This window comes from Vigna unguiculata, chromosome 9 (genome assembly GCF_037176805.1).
Source record: "Vigna unguiculata cultivar grain cowpea cultivar isolate G323 ecotype 2 chromosome 9, ASM3717680v1, whole genome shotgun sequence".
Classification (NCBI taxonomy): domain Eukaryota; kingdom Viridiplantae; phylum Streptophyta; class Magnoliopsida; order Fabales; family Fabaceae; genus Vigna; species Vigna unguiculata.
This window is the reverse complement of record NC_140800.1, coordinates 8,121,733-8,141,251: the sequence shown is the minus strand read 5'-3', so window position 1 is coordinate 8,141,251 and position 19,519 is coordinate 8,121,733. Positions and strand designations below refer to the sequence as shown.

The 19,519-nt window shown below is 30.8% G+C and overlaps 1 protein-coding gene across 1 annotated transcript; it reads left to right on the top strand.

Annotated features, from left to right (window-relative positions):
* Window positions 1-240: 240 nt before the first annotated feature.
* Window positions 241-2,073, top strand: LOC114196001 (transcription factor TCP15-like). The gene has a single exon (XM_028086473.2). It carries the CDS (start codon window positions 595-597, stop codon window positions 1,735-1,737), a length of 1,143 nt encoding a protein of 380 aa, XP_027942274.2. The 5' UTR covers window positions 241-594; the 3' UTR covers window positions 1,738-2,073.
* Window positions 2,074-19,519: the final 17,446 nt, after the last annotated feature.

The window sequence follows — 19,519 nt, the reverse complement described above, 5'->3', positions numbered from 1 at the left end:
CCAAAGGCAAAACGAAATGATTACTTGAATGAGAAGGGACCCACCGGATAATCTTTCCTTTCCAGGTCTTTCAATTTTTTGACTTGGGATTGGGACCCACCACGCCCTCCATTGTCTTTATGGATTGAATGATAAAAAAGAGCACCTCACGTGGACTCTGAACCAAAGACTCTGTCCAACCACAATAAAAAGGGCAACTCCTCCCTCTCTCCCATCACAAAATTCAAAACCATAAAATCTTTCATTTTTCCACGTTCGCCATTTCAAATTTAATTATTTTCCTTTCATTTATACGCTTATACAATTCAAAACCCATCCATCCACCCAGACACAACTACAACCAAATTTCTTTTCTCACAAAAATCATGCTTTTTAAAGCTCACCCATATAATTCCCACTCATTATCTTTGTTGCTTAAAGCTCATGCCCTCTCCCACTCTCTTATCTCTCTCTCTCTCTCTCAAATTCCTTCCCTTGCTCCAAAAAACAAAACAAACAAACCTAGACACACACCCCTCTCATCACAAACACATTAAACCATAAACTCACTCTGTCCCATAAAAAACACAACTTCAATAACCCTCCCATGCGATCATGGACGGAGGTGACGATTTCCACCACCACCATCACCACCACCAACACCAACACCGACAAAACTTCCCATTTCAACTCCTCGAGAAGAAAGAAGACCAAGACCCCTCTTCCTGCTCCACTTCCTCCCCTTACCCTTCCCTAGCCATCTCAGCCGAACCCTCCACCTCCAACTCCACCCGATCCACCACCCTCCTCCCCACACCCTCCGAAGCCTCCCCCAAAAAGCCACCACCCAAAAGAACCTCCACCAAAGACCGCCACACCAAAGTCGACGGCCGCGGCCGTCGAATTCGAATGCCCGCTCTCTGCGCCGCCAGAGTCTTCCAGCTCACGCGGGAGCTCGGACACAAGTCCGACGGCGAGACCATAGAGTGGCTCCTCCAGCAGGCCGAGCCTGCTGTCATCGCCGCCACCGGCACCGGCACCATCCCTGCTAACTTCACCTCCCTTAACATATCTCACCGGAGCTCCGGCTCCTCCATGTCCGTCCCCTCCCAGCTGCGATCCAACTACTTCAATTCCAACTTCTCTCTCCAACCCAGGAGAAGCCTGTTCCTTGACAACACCAATACCTCCACCACACTCCTCAATTTTCAATCCAACAACCCCATCTCCACTTCCATGTTCCAACCCAAGCACGAATTGCGCGACTCCTCATCCCTCGACTTGTCCTCGGAGAACAACGAAGAGGGCTTGGGAAGGAAAAGACGGCCCTTGGAGCAAGACCTATCCTCCACCATGCAACACCATGTCGGAAGCTATTTGATGCAATCCAGCTCCTCCGGGACAATTCCGGCGAGCCATGCTCAAATCCCGGCGAATATATGGATGGTGGCGAATTCCAATAGCCAAGGCGTGAGTGGTGAAGCTCCTCTTTGGACATTCCCCGGTGTGAGTAACAGTGCCTTGTATAGAGGAAACATGTCGAGTGGGTTGCATTTCATGAACTTTCCCACCCCAATGGCCCTTTTACCGGGTCAACAATTAGGGTCTTCGGGGATTGGTGGGAACATCAACGAAGGGCATTTGAGCATGCTTTCGGGGCTTAACCCTTACCGGACGGTGATCGGCGTTTCGGAATCTCAGGCGAGTGAGTCACAGTCACATCACGGTGGAAGCGAGGATCGGCACGATGATAATTAACACCACAGGATCATCAAATCCACCAACTCGTGTTCTTCGATTCCTACATGTGTACTAGTTTGGTGTTTTAACACAACGTGACGTGAGGTTTGGTTATTATTGCCCTACGAAATTGAGTTTTGTTTATTTTGAAAGGATAATCATTATCATTATTATTATTTTTTCTATTTCTTTGGTGTGGTTAATATGTTGGAAGAGAAGAGAAGAGAAGAGAAGAGAAGAGAAGAGAAGAGGGTTTTTTAGGGTTTGAGAGAGAGAGAGATGACACTATTTAACAGTTGGATATTATTTGGCTTTATTTCACTACACGATATCTTATCATCATTGTTTGTGCAATTGGCTTTTCTTTTCCTCTCTCCCTTTTTTCTCCCGAAAGCCTTTTGATTTGTAATTTTATGCTTTTTATTCTTAGAAGAGAAAGAAAACAACTCACTTCTCCATCATAACATGGCAAGTTCAATTATCTTCCTTCTGAATTAACAACATTGGTGTTTTTCACATGTTGCGTTTTCCTGGTCTCTAGTAAAAGGGATGAAACAGTTTACCAAAGGGAAAAAGCTAGAGGGATAAAAGGAAACAAGTGTGACAATGCTTTTGCACTCTAAATCTTCGCCATGAATGTGGAGGTTTTGGAGAATGGATGATTAAGAATTTTGAGAGATGGAGGTATAGTAGAATGGTGGGGTCTGCAACACCTTATCGGTTCCAGGTGTTGCCTCCATGGTGGGTTCCAGCTGCTGCTTATTGTCCAAACCAATGTACAAATTTCACTCACTAACTCCTCCATCAGGAACAATATTAATCTCATTCAGAAATTACTATAATAAGGTAATTATTAATTTTATTTTACATAATTAGACTTGTCTTTTCTCTTTTATAATACTTCTCTTCTCTGTAAAACATAAAACTCATTTAGATATATGGATATCTATCAAGTTTCAATTATATTGATGGAATATTTTTTCATCTTTTTTTTTTTTACATTTATAATAATCAAGTTTATCATTCTTACTTTTATCTCTCATGCGTGATTTAAAAATGAGCAAGTAAATAAATAGCAAAAGAAATGTCTTCTCATGTTAAAAAAAAGTATAAAATGTGACTCAATTATTACATGGAATTTAAATAGAACTTAATAATAAAGTAAATTGAAGTATAAGAATAATCAAATTGCATAATCATAAGACCTTAGCATTTAGAAAGAAAAAAAAGGCAATTGAGAGTATAAATTTAAAACAAACTCATTTCTGTATTGTTTTTTCTTTGAGTTATTTTTTTCTTCACTTTTCATGGAGCAGTTGCTGGCATCAGAGCGTTAATTAATGATCTTCTGTGACATGGCCCACCAGTCCATCAACCAGGACCGTCCATTTGGCGGGCCATTCTTTCGATCGCCGCATTGAATGATTGGGTCTGTGTCCACCAAATCGTTTTCTTTTTCAAATGGCATCATCTTTTGATTTAATCTAACTTTAAAATTATTTCTGTTTACTTTAGAAGTGACATCCGAATTATTTTTGGAGATTTAATTCTAAAGTTGCTAAATTATTTTAAAGTACATTTGTAAAGAAGGTTTAAGGTCACTTCTAAAATTAAAAATCTAGAAAAAAGCTTCACATACTATATAGAGTTATAATTCCATAAAGATTAATATCATCATTTTCATTTTTATTTAATTAAAAGTAGTTTAGATCGACAATGTAAAAAAAAATGGTGTCTTGATGAAAAAGAAAATACAAAGAGAAAGTGCAGAAAAGAAAAACAACGACATGCGGAATCTAGTTGTATGGTTGTACTCTTTCTTGTTATAATAATGATACAGATACTCATGCGTATATCTAATTGATACCCTTTCATTCTTTAATCTATTTATTTAACTTTTAGATATATGAATAAAAAAAAACAGAGATTGAGATAAAGAAAGAAAAAAAATATGAGTGCAAGTTTAATTTCATTTGAAAGTAAATCTCACATTCTCATTTCTAATATTCAAGGAGGATATTTCATCAACATCTTCTTTGTATACGCCTATCTTATTCACACTCCTATTCATCTAAATATTTATTAAATAATATTTAATAAAAAATAAAGGTATAATTAATTGTAACATACCCACTTTCGTTTGAATGTGTTTAAATAGTACTCATTTTTAACTTTGTGTCTACTTAATGTCCAAATTCGTCAATTTGCATCAATGTAATCCATCCCGTTAAGTTTTCATAAACATCTTTAACAGTGCATGATGTGGCATTGCAGAATAAATACGTGTCAATGAACATAATTGTATAGTGGCAATTTTGGTTTAACGTGTCATATCTCTTTTAAATTTTATTTTAAATGATTTTTCCCATTTGAAAGCCCTAATTGTCCATTGTCATCTTCATCTTCTTCTTCATCTTGAGCTAAAGGAACTCATTTGCTGTAGGGGTAAGGTGGTGCTTGAAGTGGGAAATGTCTCGCAGTTTTAGTCATCCGTTCGTGTGGGTCACATAACCACAACGTTTCTTCTCCCGCATAACAACAATAATTAAACCACGCACAAGACTCAAACAAAAACCCTAAACCCCACAATCCCAACAACAAATCATGCAATCAACAACCACAAATATTAGTTTGCGCACCTGCGATCCGAAATCAACACCAATTTGATGTCAAATGCACCTTCAATTTTGTCCAAATCACGCAAACTCCTCCAAATTTAGCAAACCCTCTTCCCCCTCTTCACCAACGAGTGCAGAAGTGTTCCACATCACACATAACTCACGTGTCACCTCATAATATTTTTCCTCACTTACTAGGTTCACAAAGTCAGACGTTATCTTATTTAATGACGTTAACAAAAAGAAATTATATTGATACAAATTAACGAATTAGGGTGCTAAATATACACAAAGTAAAAAACGGGTACCATTTAGACACATTCAGACGAGAGTGAGTATGTTGCGTTAATTATACCAAAAATAAACTAAAAATGATTTAACAGGTTAAGACTTTATATATACTTATTTTTGTCTCTTACCTAATTTAAAAATTTAGATATTACTTGTATCGATTAATTTGTATATTCTCTATCAACATGGATACATATTCATAGAATATCTACACATACAAGTCCTAGTCACATGCGAAATACTTTGAGATATTTAAATCCAAGGTTACTAATTTATTTTAAAGTGAATTTGTAAATAAAAGTTCACTTCTAAATAAAATTTCCTTAAAAGTTAATATCACATTCATTTTATTTAAGTAAGGGTGCCATTGACGAGAAAAAGACGAAACAAAGAGAAAGTGCGAAAAAAAAACAACTATTCGGAATAATCATTCCTTTGTTATTTATTAAATATAGTAATGACATAGATACTCATACATATATCCAGGGGATAGCCCTTCATTTATTTTATTTTTAATATATGAATGAAAAAAAAAAAAGAGATTGAAAAAAAAAAAGAGAAAGTAAAATTGTGAGATGGTAAATATGAAATGGAGTAAGAGAAGTGAAATAAGAGAAAGTAGTCATTCCTTAAAAAAAGAGAAAGTAGGTATGTGATAATAATTATTATTAAGACGCATGAATGTGAATGAACCATTATTCTTTATAGTAAATTAATGAAATTAACTATCAATCTTTATCAACTCATGTTCTGTACAACTCATTATTATTTTGTAACTTAAATATTATTTAAATAACGTGTTGTATATGTTAATATTACCATAAATAGTTTTTAATTTAAAGAAACGATCATAAACGACTTAATTTTGTTTTAATTTAAATTTCCTACACTGCAATATATTTGCCATTTAACCCATTATAATTTACTTTATGTATAATTTTAAAGTAAAGGAATTACAAAACGAAGAATTTTAATATGCGTACTAGGCCAAAGTTATGATAAATAAAAAAAATTTAAATGCTTTATCATATGCTACAATAAACGATTTTGTAAAGGGATCTCCGTGACTTCGGGAGTGAGATGACAAAACAAAAAGAGTGAGGAGGAATTAATATATTTCTAAATTACTTTTTTTAAATTATTTATCCACCGAAGAAAGAAACATACAAAAGAATAAACTTAATCCTCTAGTTATAATGAAAAAAAAATTTACATAATCTTGTCATTTATAAATTGTCATAAGATAAATCATTGTTAATAATAGTACTTATTTTAAAAAGCATATATAAGCTAATTTTAAGTTGTTAAAAGTATGGATATATATAACAGGCAGCATTAGTGTATGATGCAAAGGAAAATTAGAAAGAAAAAGAGGAAACCCTAAAAAGCAGGTTCAGGATATTCAGCAGTACAGTTTGTGTTGTGCACATAGGATTCTGATTTAACTTTATTTATGAAGATGATGAGCATAAGAAGAGATTAAAGGTTTTGTATGTAATATATGTGATGTGAAATAAAAATTGTAAGTAGATGAAAATGGTGAAGGGAAGAAGGTACCTTGGTGATGTTCCAATTATGGGCAGTTGAACAGTAAAGGGATAAAGACAGTGCTTGAAGATGGCTCCCACCTAATGCTAGCTAGCGCTGTAAAAGGCGAATCAGGGAACAACAATTGAAGTTGCTAACGTACGTGTCTACTTTCTCGTATTGCCACTTAATGCATCATTGCTTCGGTAAATAATGCACGTTTCGGATAACAAAAATAACATTATTTTGGATGAATCTGCGTTTTATGTTGTCCCAGACATAACTTACTTCCTTATCAGATACTACACAGATTTATGGTATCATCACAATTAGTAGCAGATCGCAATGTGTATCAGACATTAGTTTCAAGTTTTGTCTTGATTCTACTTCTCTTTTTTATACTCTTTTTTTTATAAAGAGTGTTAGGATCGAACGCTTACCACTAGACTAAAAGTTATAACTATTAGTTAGGACGTAACTCTTTTTACTTAAGAGTGTAACTTAATCCAATCACCACAATTTGATAATGATTTGACCCATTTGATTTCCATTACGGGACAATTGAAGCCACATGCAACAATTTTTCTTTCAATAATTGTCCTATTAAAAATTTCATTTGGATTATGACTTGGTCCACCTGATTTTCGTCACGAAACAATTGTGCAACCTGCAACAATTTTCCCTTAACAAAAAGATATTAGAAATTAGAAAGTGTTTTATTTAGTGATTTTTTTTGTGTTATGTTTTCTTCCTTATATTTCAAGAGTCTTATTATATCAAAAGTATATTTAGATTTACGATAACCTCAAATTCTTTTTTCTCTTTTTTTTTTTTTCTTTTCCTCTACTTTTTTCTCGATATATTTTACAAAAGTTTTCGAAGAAAAAATATCTCCCATGACGACAACAAGTAGAATCAGAATTAAAGCACATTGACTTAAATGTTTTCTGGTGTAAATCCTTCAAGTCCAACTTGAATGAGTGGGTGTGCGTGTGTATGAATATTGTATATGAATTTAATATATTTCATATTTTGAAATTTATAGAAAATTAGTTTAAAAAGGATATTGGAAGAAAGAAATAATTTGAAAAAGAAAAAATGAATGATCCAATGAAATTGGAGACATATAAGAAGTAGTTACATTAATTGGGTTGGAGTTAGTAATGAAGCTTTAAATTTAGTTACAGCAGGGCCCATCACCATTTTGACATATTATACAACAATAAATGGCTTAGGTGATGCATTAGCTTACCACCACAAAAAGTAACGTCGGCACAACAACAACAAATCTCGGGATATTTTTATATATATTATTTGGAGAAACTTTTCAGGGAAACTTTCAATTATTTTTCTTTTGGGTTTAAATTTTGGAAAAATATAAATTAAACTTTTTTTTTATAAAATATATTTGTCTTCAACAATACCATAAATGATTTAATATATATATGTTTGGACTTCATTGCATTTATTTGGATAAGTATTTAAATTGTATTATGTTTTGCTATACTTAAAAGCCTTGTATTGTTTAACATTTGAGATGAGAAATCCTTTATATACAGTATTTTTCTATAATCTATGGAAACGTTTGTTAAGAATAAAATCATGGTTAAATTATTAATTTTTAAAATTGACAATATTTCTAGTATGATGATTAATCTTAATCTGTGTGATCTTATTTAACAAACTTAAAATTGAAATATTGATATTTCTGATATACATAAATCTCCTATTTGGTTTAGAAGTATAGAAAAAAATGAAGTTTATACAAATCTTTGTCTTAATTTTCTTCTCCCATACCAATATTTTTTTGAAAGATAAAATCGTAATAAAACAATTTGAACTTAAAAAATAGATAATACCTCAAGTGTAAAAGTTAATTTTAATAATCCATTGATCTTAAGAGACTTAAAATCAAAACATTAATAATATTTACAAATATAAGAGAAAAAACTAAAAATATATATAGTAACTATATTGTGATTATGATGATTCTTGTTGTAACTCTTAATTTTTGAGTTAATGTGGAAAGACCTAAATAGTAGTGCAGTCTTAATTTTCTTTTCATTTTAGAATAAAATAGTGGAAGTATAATGTTGTTTAAAATGAAACGCATCTCGTAGTAATTTTTGAAAAGGTAAAATAATTTAACTATTGGTAAAGAAAAGAAAAGATAAAAAAGTGGTGAAGAAATTAATATGATGAGAGGATTTAAAATTATTGGTGGAGTCCTTTTTGCATGATTAGGTGACGTCACTACCTGTCTGTCAGTTAAATTCACGCTCGACATCTTTTGCCAATGATTTGTCTGATTAGAAGTGTTTTATTGTTCATTTATTATCATTAAAACCATTAATATCTGCATAACAAACAACTTCATCACTCATCAACATGAACTTCAATCTCACTGCCCCATAATTTTATACCTAATATATATTTTCTTTTATTCAATAACTTTATGTGCAAATTTAATTAACCCCTTCAAAAAGACGAAAATGTGGTAGATTTTTTGAGAGAAAAGGAGGTGGAAAATTAGGTGGTAAGGAGCAGCAGATTCCAATAATTTGACACATAAAATTCCCTAATTCCCTGTTTGGGCCCAGAAAATCTGTTAATCCTGGCATAGTTTGTGATGAGGAAATACTGAGAAATGATTGATATTGACGCAGCAGCATGTGCCTCCATACTGCCATTTTGCCAACAGCTTGGGAGTTACTGCTTACCACATCACAAATCGGAGATCAGACCCACCACATCCACTCAATATCCTCTGTTTTACAGTACTCTCCTCTGTGCTTCCACTTTCTATGGACATGCCACACAAAAAATAAATTCACCCATATCATCTTTTTCATTCCTATTTCAACTAAAACAATACTCTCAAATTTATATTACAAAATTAATTAGTAAAGTGAAGTTTGCACTCTATTTATATATTAGAAGATTGTTTAATCTTGAGACTTCTAAAAATTTTTGATACAGTTTCTTTATTAAACTTTAAAAATATGTTAAATAATAAGATAAAGTATGTTAAAAGAAAGTAGGAAGTTGTTGTTTTTGTTTATAACTAGAAGGGTATAAAGACAGTAAAGTAACTAACTTAACAGCATACATAAAAATATACAAATTCACTAGAGCTGATAGATTTATTCGGGTGTGTGTACTCTTCGTAGCTATTAAGGAGGCAGCTGCAGCAAGAGAGCAGGTGGTAATAATCACAGTCCTCCATATTGAAGCTTGTTACATGCTCTTAATTGGTACATGTGACAACGGGGTATAGTCAGACAGGTACAATAATGCAAAATTTGCAGCACACTGCCACATCCCTCACATGTCATGTTGGACATCAGCTTAAGTGTTTGTCCTGGCTGCTAACCTGCTGCAACCAGCATGTGCATTCTAACTCCCCCAAACAAATCAAGATTTTGGTTGGTTTTGTCTCCATAACTGCTACACTGCATATTTTAACTTACACTTTCGCCTTTTCGAGGTTATTGTAAGTGAATCGTGGAGTTTTATTACGATTTTGTTCTTTAAAAATATATCAAAAAATATACATAAAAAAGGTATTTAAACTGTGTTTGACCCTGTTTTATAACGGAAATGAAAGAAAGAAAATGTGAAATTGATCGAGTAAGTAATATGCAGTTTTGTGAAACATTAAAGTGTATTCCTATTTACCCTGTTTTGTCTGAAGTGATGTTATTAATCTGGAAATGAAAGAGGTCAACGTCTGATATGTTCCCTGTTGCTGCTGCATAGCCGTATCATTGAATATGATTTGGTTTTGGCCTGTTATATGCTGTGATGGTGCCAATAATTGTTCTTCATCACAGTAAACTGCTCCAACACCCGATGAATGATACATACGAGTAAAACAATGAAAATGATAGCCCTCTAGACAGTATTATCTTTTTGACATGTGAAGTCTTTCGGACTTGAATGATTTTGTTGTAAATTGTTGTTGCTTCGGACAAACACAGAATCACACCATAGCCGCATAGGGCAATGTGCACCTCTGTTGGAAATACTTGACATTATTCATGAATAACACAAATTAACAACTGAGCAAAGAAACAGAAGATATTTTAGGTGAATTCCTTATCAGCTTCAACACAGTTGGACCTTCAAAGCATTAAGTTTATGAAGGAGTGTTTCATTGGAGAGATACAATATCAATGAAACATAAATTCAACTAGATAAAATATTGACATCACTTTCAATCCAAAACATTAAGACAATAAATTTATAAACTTTTATTTTTATATAGTGTTCTACTTTCTTATTTCTAACCAATGTGAAACTTAGACTCATACTTAGATTCATAACACAAAGTTATAGATTAAATTTGTCAAAGAAAATGCCAAAATTAAAAAAAAAAAAAAGTAAAGAAAATGCAAATTGAATTGATATGAAGTAATTAAAAAACATATATGTGCATTATGATATCGTGTGGATAAAGGAAAGCAGCTTATCTTGGACTCCTCCAATCCTATATATCAATACTGACTACATCAGATAAATGATTTTACATAGTTTCTTCTGTTTGGATATAAGTTTTGTTTACCTTCGGTTTACTTTAAATGAATTGCATAATTTACAAGACATTTAAATACCACTATAAAAAAACATATTTACTATCATCTAAAACCTAATTTTAATAAGTAAAAAAGTCAAATATTAATTAATCAATTTTTTTTCTCAGAAAAATAATGTCATTGATTTTGCGTTATCATCAACTTAATTTATTGATATTGATTTTTGAAGGTTACTATAAGTATTTTAATTTTAAAATTTATTTAATTTAGTGATAGCTAAAATAAAACTAAATGAAATCTATTTTTAATATTAATTTAATTTGTATCAATGTGACTGATGTTAAGGACAATAATTTTAATAAGAATTTTATTGTAAAAGGTCCTTATCTTAAACAAAAAATAATAAATAAAACATAAGAAAATTATAGTGGACGAGGGAAATGAAAATGGATGAAGATGAGTATCGATGAAATTAGTAGGTGAGTCAAAAAGACCAGTGTAGATGAAAGAAATGAGTGAGTTGATTTATATAGAAAATTGAAAAAAATTGTGAGTGAAAAGATTTATTATCTTTGAATATGGACCTTTGGATTAAGAATAATCAATGACTCTTATTCTTGTGTCGTATACTTTTTCTTCAATTTTATAGGAAAAGGAATGTGGCCAAAAGGTCAGCAGATGAGAGGTATGATAGTTACACACACGCATGCTAATGGAACATTTGTTAGTAATGAAACAAAGGAAATTTGTATAATTGCGATTATGATAAAGTCTATAATATTATCTTTCACACTTCATTTTATTTCAATTAATTTCTTCTCATGTTCTATATAGGGAAAAATTCAAGTAATGAATCAAAATTATCATCATGTCAATCAAAATATATATCAAGTACCGATTCTTTAGCTTATGCTTTCGAAAGTCAAGAATATCATGGACGTGTTAAGGATTTATGTTTCAGACTTTGTCCATTTAAAGTGTTTGGCTTCAATGCTCATTCGTATAGTGGGATGCCATCAAGTTTTCCTTTTTATACATAGTTATAAAATCAGGTTAATAATTTCTTATTTTTGATCATTGCTTTTTTCTTAATTTATCTCTTCTGGATAATGTTATTTTTAAGACTTGATATACTAGTAGAAGAATATTTTAAATTTAGCAGAACATGTATTTAACTAAAACTTCACTCACAAACTAAGCTAAAAACAATCCACCACATCTTCAAAATTTAAAATATAAAATAGACTTAAACAACTTCAACAAATTTGCAGGCAAGACTTGTTCAAACTTAAATAACGACTAAGAACAAGCTATAAGAATTTGAATTTAAAAAATAGCTACTGAGGCACACAATAACAAATATGCATCATACATGTAGTTATGATTTTTCTCAATCCTGATTATGAACTATATAGCCAATAATATAGCTAAACAGTTACATAACATGTACATTTTCAAAAGACAAATGTTCTTATCACAACGTATACAACCAAGGCAAATTAAAATATAAATAGATGTAATAATGCCATAGAATCCCATAGTTCCTCGATGTAGGGTTGTTCATTAAGATGCTTCCTCTTTTCTTCCTATCATCTTTTCTTGATTCAGTAGTTTTCATTGACAAATTCACATTTTACTTCAAATACTTCCCTCTATACGGTAGGTTAGTAGTTTGGTTTCTCAGTCATACTTTCTATTTAATCATTTTTAGAAATTTTCTTTTCTTACCACATTGTTGCGTCAGTCAGTTTCTTAGAGATAAAAATGCAATATATTTACATGCTTTCCTTCTTAGATTCTTCTGCAATATGTTAATGAGAACGACTACCTACTCCTCTCTTCTTAACTTATGTTTCAAAATCTAATTTCAAAAGTCTAAAACCTAGTTTTTTGTAATTTAAAATCTGTGATTTCAAAATCCAATATATAATTTCACATTATATATTTATGAGGGTTATCGAAAGAATAAAAGTAATACTGTATATAATCTAAAATTATGGCTTTGAGTGCATAAAAAACGCACATTTTAAACCTAGGAAGAAGTTTGAGGTTTAACATATCAATTTGTACTGTGATCTTTAAAGGGATTTTGGTTCTGGGATCCTTAGAGGGAATATGTTAGATATAGAGGAGCCTTTAATCCAATCGTCAATTGAATTTGGTGAAATAGGAAAATGAGCCTTCTTCTTCAAAAGTATAACTTCATCAGTCCTTATAACTTCAAAAGCAACAAGCCCATCACTCTTGATTCCTTTTAAGATCTTCACCACCTCATCCATGCATGTTCTCATATCTCTTTCTTGTTGTATACACCTAAAGGCCAACTCTACCATTGTTGTTGTCATCCTCCTTATAGCATGATCCTTCTCAAACCCATGATAAGGATCAACCAACTCATGTTGTTCTTGGTTTTGAATTTTTTTTATAACCATGTTTGATTTAAGTTTGTATTGTTGTTAGACATGTAAAATACAGACAATTTGATTAATTATACTCTAAAATAGGTTTCTTCATTAACATAACAAGTTAATGAAATTAAGACAATAATGACTTTCTTTGTACAAAACTATCAAGGAAAATTGTCTTATGACTTTCCTATATTCCATTCATCCGGTGATATTTAAATCTTTTGTATATTAATATATATTTTATAGTGTAAAAATGTTACTTATTATGATTATTTTTTATGTTATGTATCTAATCAAGGGAGTGTTCCTAACGAAGAAACAAATGATTCACATCAAGATTGGAGAATGTTATTAGACTTTCATTATGTTTGACTCTATAACTATAAGAATAAAGATATTGTAATATTTCACTACTTTAAAGGTTTGAACTTTATTATTTACCTTGAACTTAAATACAATGTTCCTTGTTTTTATGAATGTTATATCTAGTTAAAAACAAATATCAAAAATTTATAATGTTTGCTTTTTATATTATATGTTTTAGGAATTGTGCATTAAAAAACTACAACAAAAAAAAAATCAAGGGAATTTGAAAAATCAAGTAAAAACATCAATAAACAATGAATTGCATTGTAGGGGTAAAAGTTACTGAAAAGGGGTTCTAGTACTGTCATGCCATGCAAAGGATTTAAAACCGATGGCAACTAGTAGATGTTTGCAAAACTCCCTGAAAAGTACTAGGATTTGAGAACTGCCGGTAAATAACAGAGTTCCAAAATCGTCAGAAAATATCAGAGGTTTCAAAATCGTCGATAAATAATATGGGTTTCGAAATCGCCGATAAGTATTGGTTTACCAAAAGTTAGTCAAAACCGTCGATATTTTCCGAAAAAAAGCAAATAACTCCTTTAGTAAGGTTTAAAATCGTCAAAAATGGCAAAACTAACCCCTGATAAAAATTATTTTTCTTGTAGTGGTAGAACAACACATATATACTTTAGTTGATTAATAAAATGGGTTAATTGTTCAAACTTTGATTTAATTTTAGAGAACCATAACTTTTGGATTGCTTGGTTGTTTGAATATGTGAATTGATTTGTTGTAATCTTCTAGAATTTCACTTTTGATATTTAATTTTGTTTTCCAATTTATTGAATTTTAAACCTCCAATTTTCTTTTTACTAAAACACTTTAAATATTGAATATAGTTTAATATGCGTCCTTTAAAAATATATTGTATTCTATATTACAAAATTTAGAGAAACCTAAGAACTTTTTTACTTATCACACGTTCCTTCTAAAACTATCCCATTATCAATTTTTTTATATCCATTTCTTACTCAAAACATCACATGATTTCATGCCTAACAAAATCAAATCATATTACATTAGTCATTGTATAATTTAGCATATCATTAAAAAATTGTTCACTCTGGTTAAGAAATTTCTACGCTATAAAATCGAAATAATTATCTGAACAAATTTAAGAATATTCATTATTGGAAAAATTAAGATTAAGTATATATGTTATTTTGTTTTAAACGTATATTTTACTGGTTACGTCTAAGTTATGCCTTTTCTTTTTCTTTAGGCACAATGCATTATGCTTATTATTTCAAAATAACAAAATTAAAAACATAAACAATATTTATATGGTCCGGCTAACAGGTCCACGACTTAGAATGTTACGCAGGACGAGCCACACCAACCATTTTTTGTTGACCAAATGTGAGGCAAGCAAAAGCGGATGGGCTGACTCATATTACCCACCCTATGCAAAACCTCAATTCAAAAATTCCTTCTATACTGACTTTCTTATATTATACATCAATATTTAAACACATAACTATGATGTTGAGAAAATCCCTTTTCTTCTTTAAAAAAAAAAATAACAATATTTCCTTTTGCCTAACTTTAAACATAATTATGAGTTCAACATAATAATAAAGTTTTTTGTTTGTATATTCTTTATCAAATTTAAAAGACTCAGAATATATGCTCTCAAAATATTTTTCTCCTACTAAGAATTCTCAATTCCTTCTCTAATAAAGTAATGTTAGATATCATTATGAAATTTGACATATCTGCTATACTGACACTTCAAAGCTCATCAATCATTTGTCATCATATTAAAATTTATTAAATAAAAAAATAAAATAAAATAATACAAAGTCTGGTGGTATCACACTAAATCCATGATAAAAATTACACTTCACGAAACATAAGCAAATTATACCTATTGTCAACACCCAATTTCGTCCGGCTAAATAAATAATAATAATTTATTTTTTTAAAAAAAATAAATAAATAAGTTTTTTCTTTGGTTTTTTCTTTGTCTAAATAATAATAATAATAATAGGATAATAATAATAATAATAAATAAATAAATAAATAAAAAGAAAAAATGTTTTAATCCTTTATGTATTTTCTTTTGAGACTTTGTTTCTATTTTAGTCCAAAATACTCTATACATCCATACTGTTTTTTCTTGCAACTAACAGCAACCCAAAATTTAATTTCCTCACCCCCACTCTATGCTTTGTCGTTTCTGCTCTAGATCAAGAACTTAGTATAATAATTAGAAACATAATATATTCTAATATTTAGTATCATTTACTGTGATTTTGTACTCTGATTTTATGACACCTCCTTTTCTAGATGAGGAAAATAGTAATATGTCTCTCAAGAATATCTTTTTTCTAATTATAATTAATTTTCTTGATCACCTATGATTTTTTTGTGATTTGATCCCCATAATGTGATAATATAAAAATCAATTCTTGCCTTTTAAAATTCTTTGTAATCAAGACTAACTTTACTACGAGATTACATTAGATTTATAATGTTATATAAACCCATCAAACAAAAGAATAAGGACAATTTTTTTCCCTCATGATTTTGAAGACCTCTCTCTTACCCTAAGCACACAATTTCTTTTAACCCTCACATATAAAAAACCACTCACCTCCGATCACCACCCCCCCACGTGCTTCTTGGTGTTCCAACGTAACTATTGTAAATCTGATCTCTCATTCAGGTTCACAAATTTTTAATTCTTGTTATGTTATGTGGTCTTTGTTGAGATTTGGTTATGATCTTTGTTGAAGTTAATGTTTTCACCATTTCTTCTTGGTGTGGAAAAAATATTATTGTCATGCATTTTGGGGTTTATTAGTTACAAATAAATGAGAGATCTCATGTTTTAACAATTTATGAATATGTTGTGTATCCTAAACTTTATTTCCTAATCTTTTATTTATTTATTTATTTATTTTCCTAATGTTTTCATAAATTGGATATATAAGAGTAATGCTTTATTGGATATCATATCTTATTTCGAAAGTTTTTCTTTAAAGAAAATAATAATAAATAAATAATTTAAATACTCTTTTAACTTTTAAAATTTATAAGTGTTCGTATGATTGCTCACGTCATCTTAGTACTTAATATCTTCGCTCTTTTATAAACTTACTAAAAAAATACAAAATATAAAAAATATAAAAAAAGGAAATATCAACTTCTTCGAATAAATTGTTTTTCAAAAAAGTTTTTTCATAAAGAATTACGTGACCCTGATTCTCCATTATGACTGAAGATACGTAGGAGCAAGGAGTAATCATTGTCGGACCCAAAAAACAAAAATCTTTTTGTTTCTTTTAAATTTTCTCTTTTTATTATTTTAGAAAATAAAAATTTAAAGGAGATTACATCCATTTGTATTTTAATTAAAGGTACCGTCTTAGGACGGACGTTTTAGGGTGCTAACACCTTCCCTACGTGTAACCAACTCTCGTACCCCAAATATGTTTTCATAAACATTGCTCTTTTTTTCATAATTTTCTATAATAACTATGATGATGACTCCAAACTTCTTTTTTTAATGTTTTATTTTTAGTTGTGACAGATGTCGACTCCACTAGGGACCTTAGAAAGTTAGGCCATTTAATTAAATATATAAAATTCATGTGGTTGTTTCAATTTTTTTCCTCTTTTTGTTCTTATATTTATTTATTTTCTCATTTCTCATTATTATTATTTTTGTATATATTTTTGTTCATTTTGGATGATTTTTATTTTATTTATTGTTCGTATTGCTTTATTTTTATGCTTGAATTTTGAATCTTAGGATAGATGACTTTATTATATATATATATATATATATATATATATATATATATATATATATATATATATATATATATATTTGTCTTTTTTTTTTCTATTTATTCGCAGGAAGGGGTTTGGGGTATGCATTATCCTCCCTTCACACATACACACTATGTGCATGACATGAATGGGGCCCTATACCTGAGCCTGAGTAACTTTAGAAGTAGAGGAAATTGTCTAGCAGTGTCACAGTGGATGTACTTCCCAAGTGGTCATTGTGAGAACCACAATTAGAGTTTGTTTGCTTCATTGGTACTCCCACCTCTTGTTGTTTACCAACTGTTGTGAGAAATGTCATGAAGTGGGTCATAACTCTAGTGACCTTGATATCTAGGTATTAGGAAATATTCTTGGTAAGTGCATGCATTTTACCTTAGATCCATTAGGCGCCAAACCTTTGTTAAGGCACAAAGGGAGATATACACGTGTTTTTATTCTTAGGTTTTTTATTTTATTTTATTTTTTTATTTTCTTTCCTCTTAATTTTTGAATTAGTAATAAAATCATGCATAACATATTATTGCACCCATGTATTTATGTTTTACCATGTCATCTCATCATGTTTATTTAATTTTAGGTCCGAAATTATAAAGTTATGATTAAGTTTAAAAAGAAAAGGCAAATTAACATGGAATTTAGAGTCGGGGGCAGTTAGATGTTTTTCTTTGAAGAAAAAGTTATCCATTAAGGTTGCAAAAAGCAATTTGAGTAATTTGAGAGAGTTAGTTGGAAGAATGAAGATTATATCAAGGAATACTTTCAAAAGGAAATATGAGAATTTATTAGGTTTGCTGAAAGTGGAAGCCCAAGCTGTAGCAATCATAGCTTTGGCCCAATACTATGACCCACCATTAAGATGTTTCACCTTCCAAGATTTTTAGTTAGTACCCACAATAGAAGAATTTGAGCATATTCTGGGTTTGTCAGTGAAGAGCAAAGTCCCCTACAAATACTCGAGCCAACATAATATGCTCAAATTCTTCTATTGTGGGTACTAACTGAAAATCTTGGAAGGTGAAACATCTTAACGATGGGTCATAGTATTGGGCCACAACTATGATTGCTACAACTTGGGCTTTCACTTTCAGCAAACCTAATAAATTCCCATATTTCCTCTTGAAAGTATTCCTTGGTATAATCTTCATTCTTCCATGTAACTCTCTTAATTTACTCAAATTTCTTTTTGCAAACTTAATGGATAACTTTTTCTTCAAAGAAACAAAACCTAACTACCCCCGACTCCAAATTCCATGTTAATTTGCCTTTTCTTTTTAAACTTAAACACAACTTTATAATTTCAGGCCTAAAATTAAATAAACATGATGAGATGACATGGCAAAACATAAATACATGGATGTAATAATATATCATGCATGATTTTATTATTAATTAAAATTCAAGAGGAAAAAAAATAAAATAAAAAAAACAAAGGAATAAAAAAACGTGTATATCTCCCTTTATGCCTTAACAAAGGTTTGACACCTAATGGATCTAAGGTAAAATACATGCGCTCAACGGGATGGTTTCCTAATACCTAAATATCAAGGTTAATAGAGTTATGACCCACTTCATGGCATTTCCCACGACAGTTGGTAAACAACAAAAGGTGGGAGTGCTAATGAAGCAAACAAACTCTAGCTAGGGTTCTCACAATGACCACTTGTGAAGTACATCCACCGTGGCACTGCTACACAATCCCCTCTAATTCTAAAGTTACTCAGACCCAGGTATAGGGCCTCACTCATGTCATGCACACAATGTTTGTGTGAAGGGAGGATAGTACATACTCAAACCCTTTCATGCAAACAAACATAAAAAAAAGACAAATATATATAACAATGTCATCTATCATAGGATTCAAAACTCAAGCATAAAAATAAAGCAATATGAAAAAAAAATTTCAATCATCCGAAATGAACAAAAATATATATAAAAATAATAATAACAATAATAATAATAATAAGTGAAAAAAAAATGAAATGAAATAAATAAATATAAGAAGAAAAGAGGAGTGAAAAAGAAAGAAAAGAAAAGTGAAACAACACATCAATTTTATATATTTAATTAAATGGCCTAAGTCTCTAAAGTCTTCAGTGAAATCGTCATCTGTCACAACCAAAATCGCGACGGGATGAGAACCAAAAACAAAAAAATTTAAAAAAAGAGGTTTGGAGTCACCGTTATTATAGGAAACTATGAAAAAAAAAAAGAGCAAGGTCTACGAAAACAGATTTGGGGATACGGGAGTTGGTTA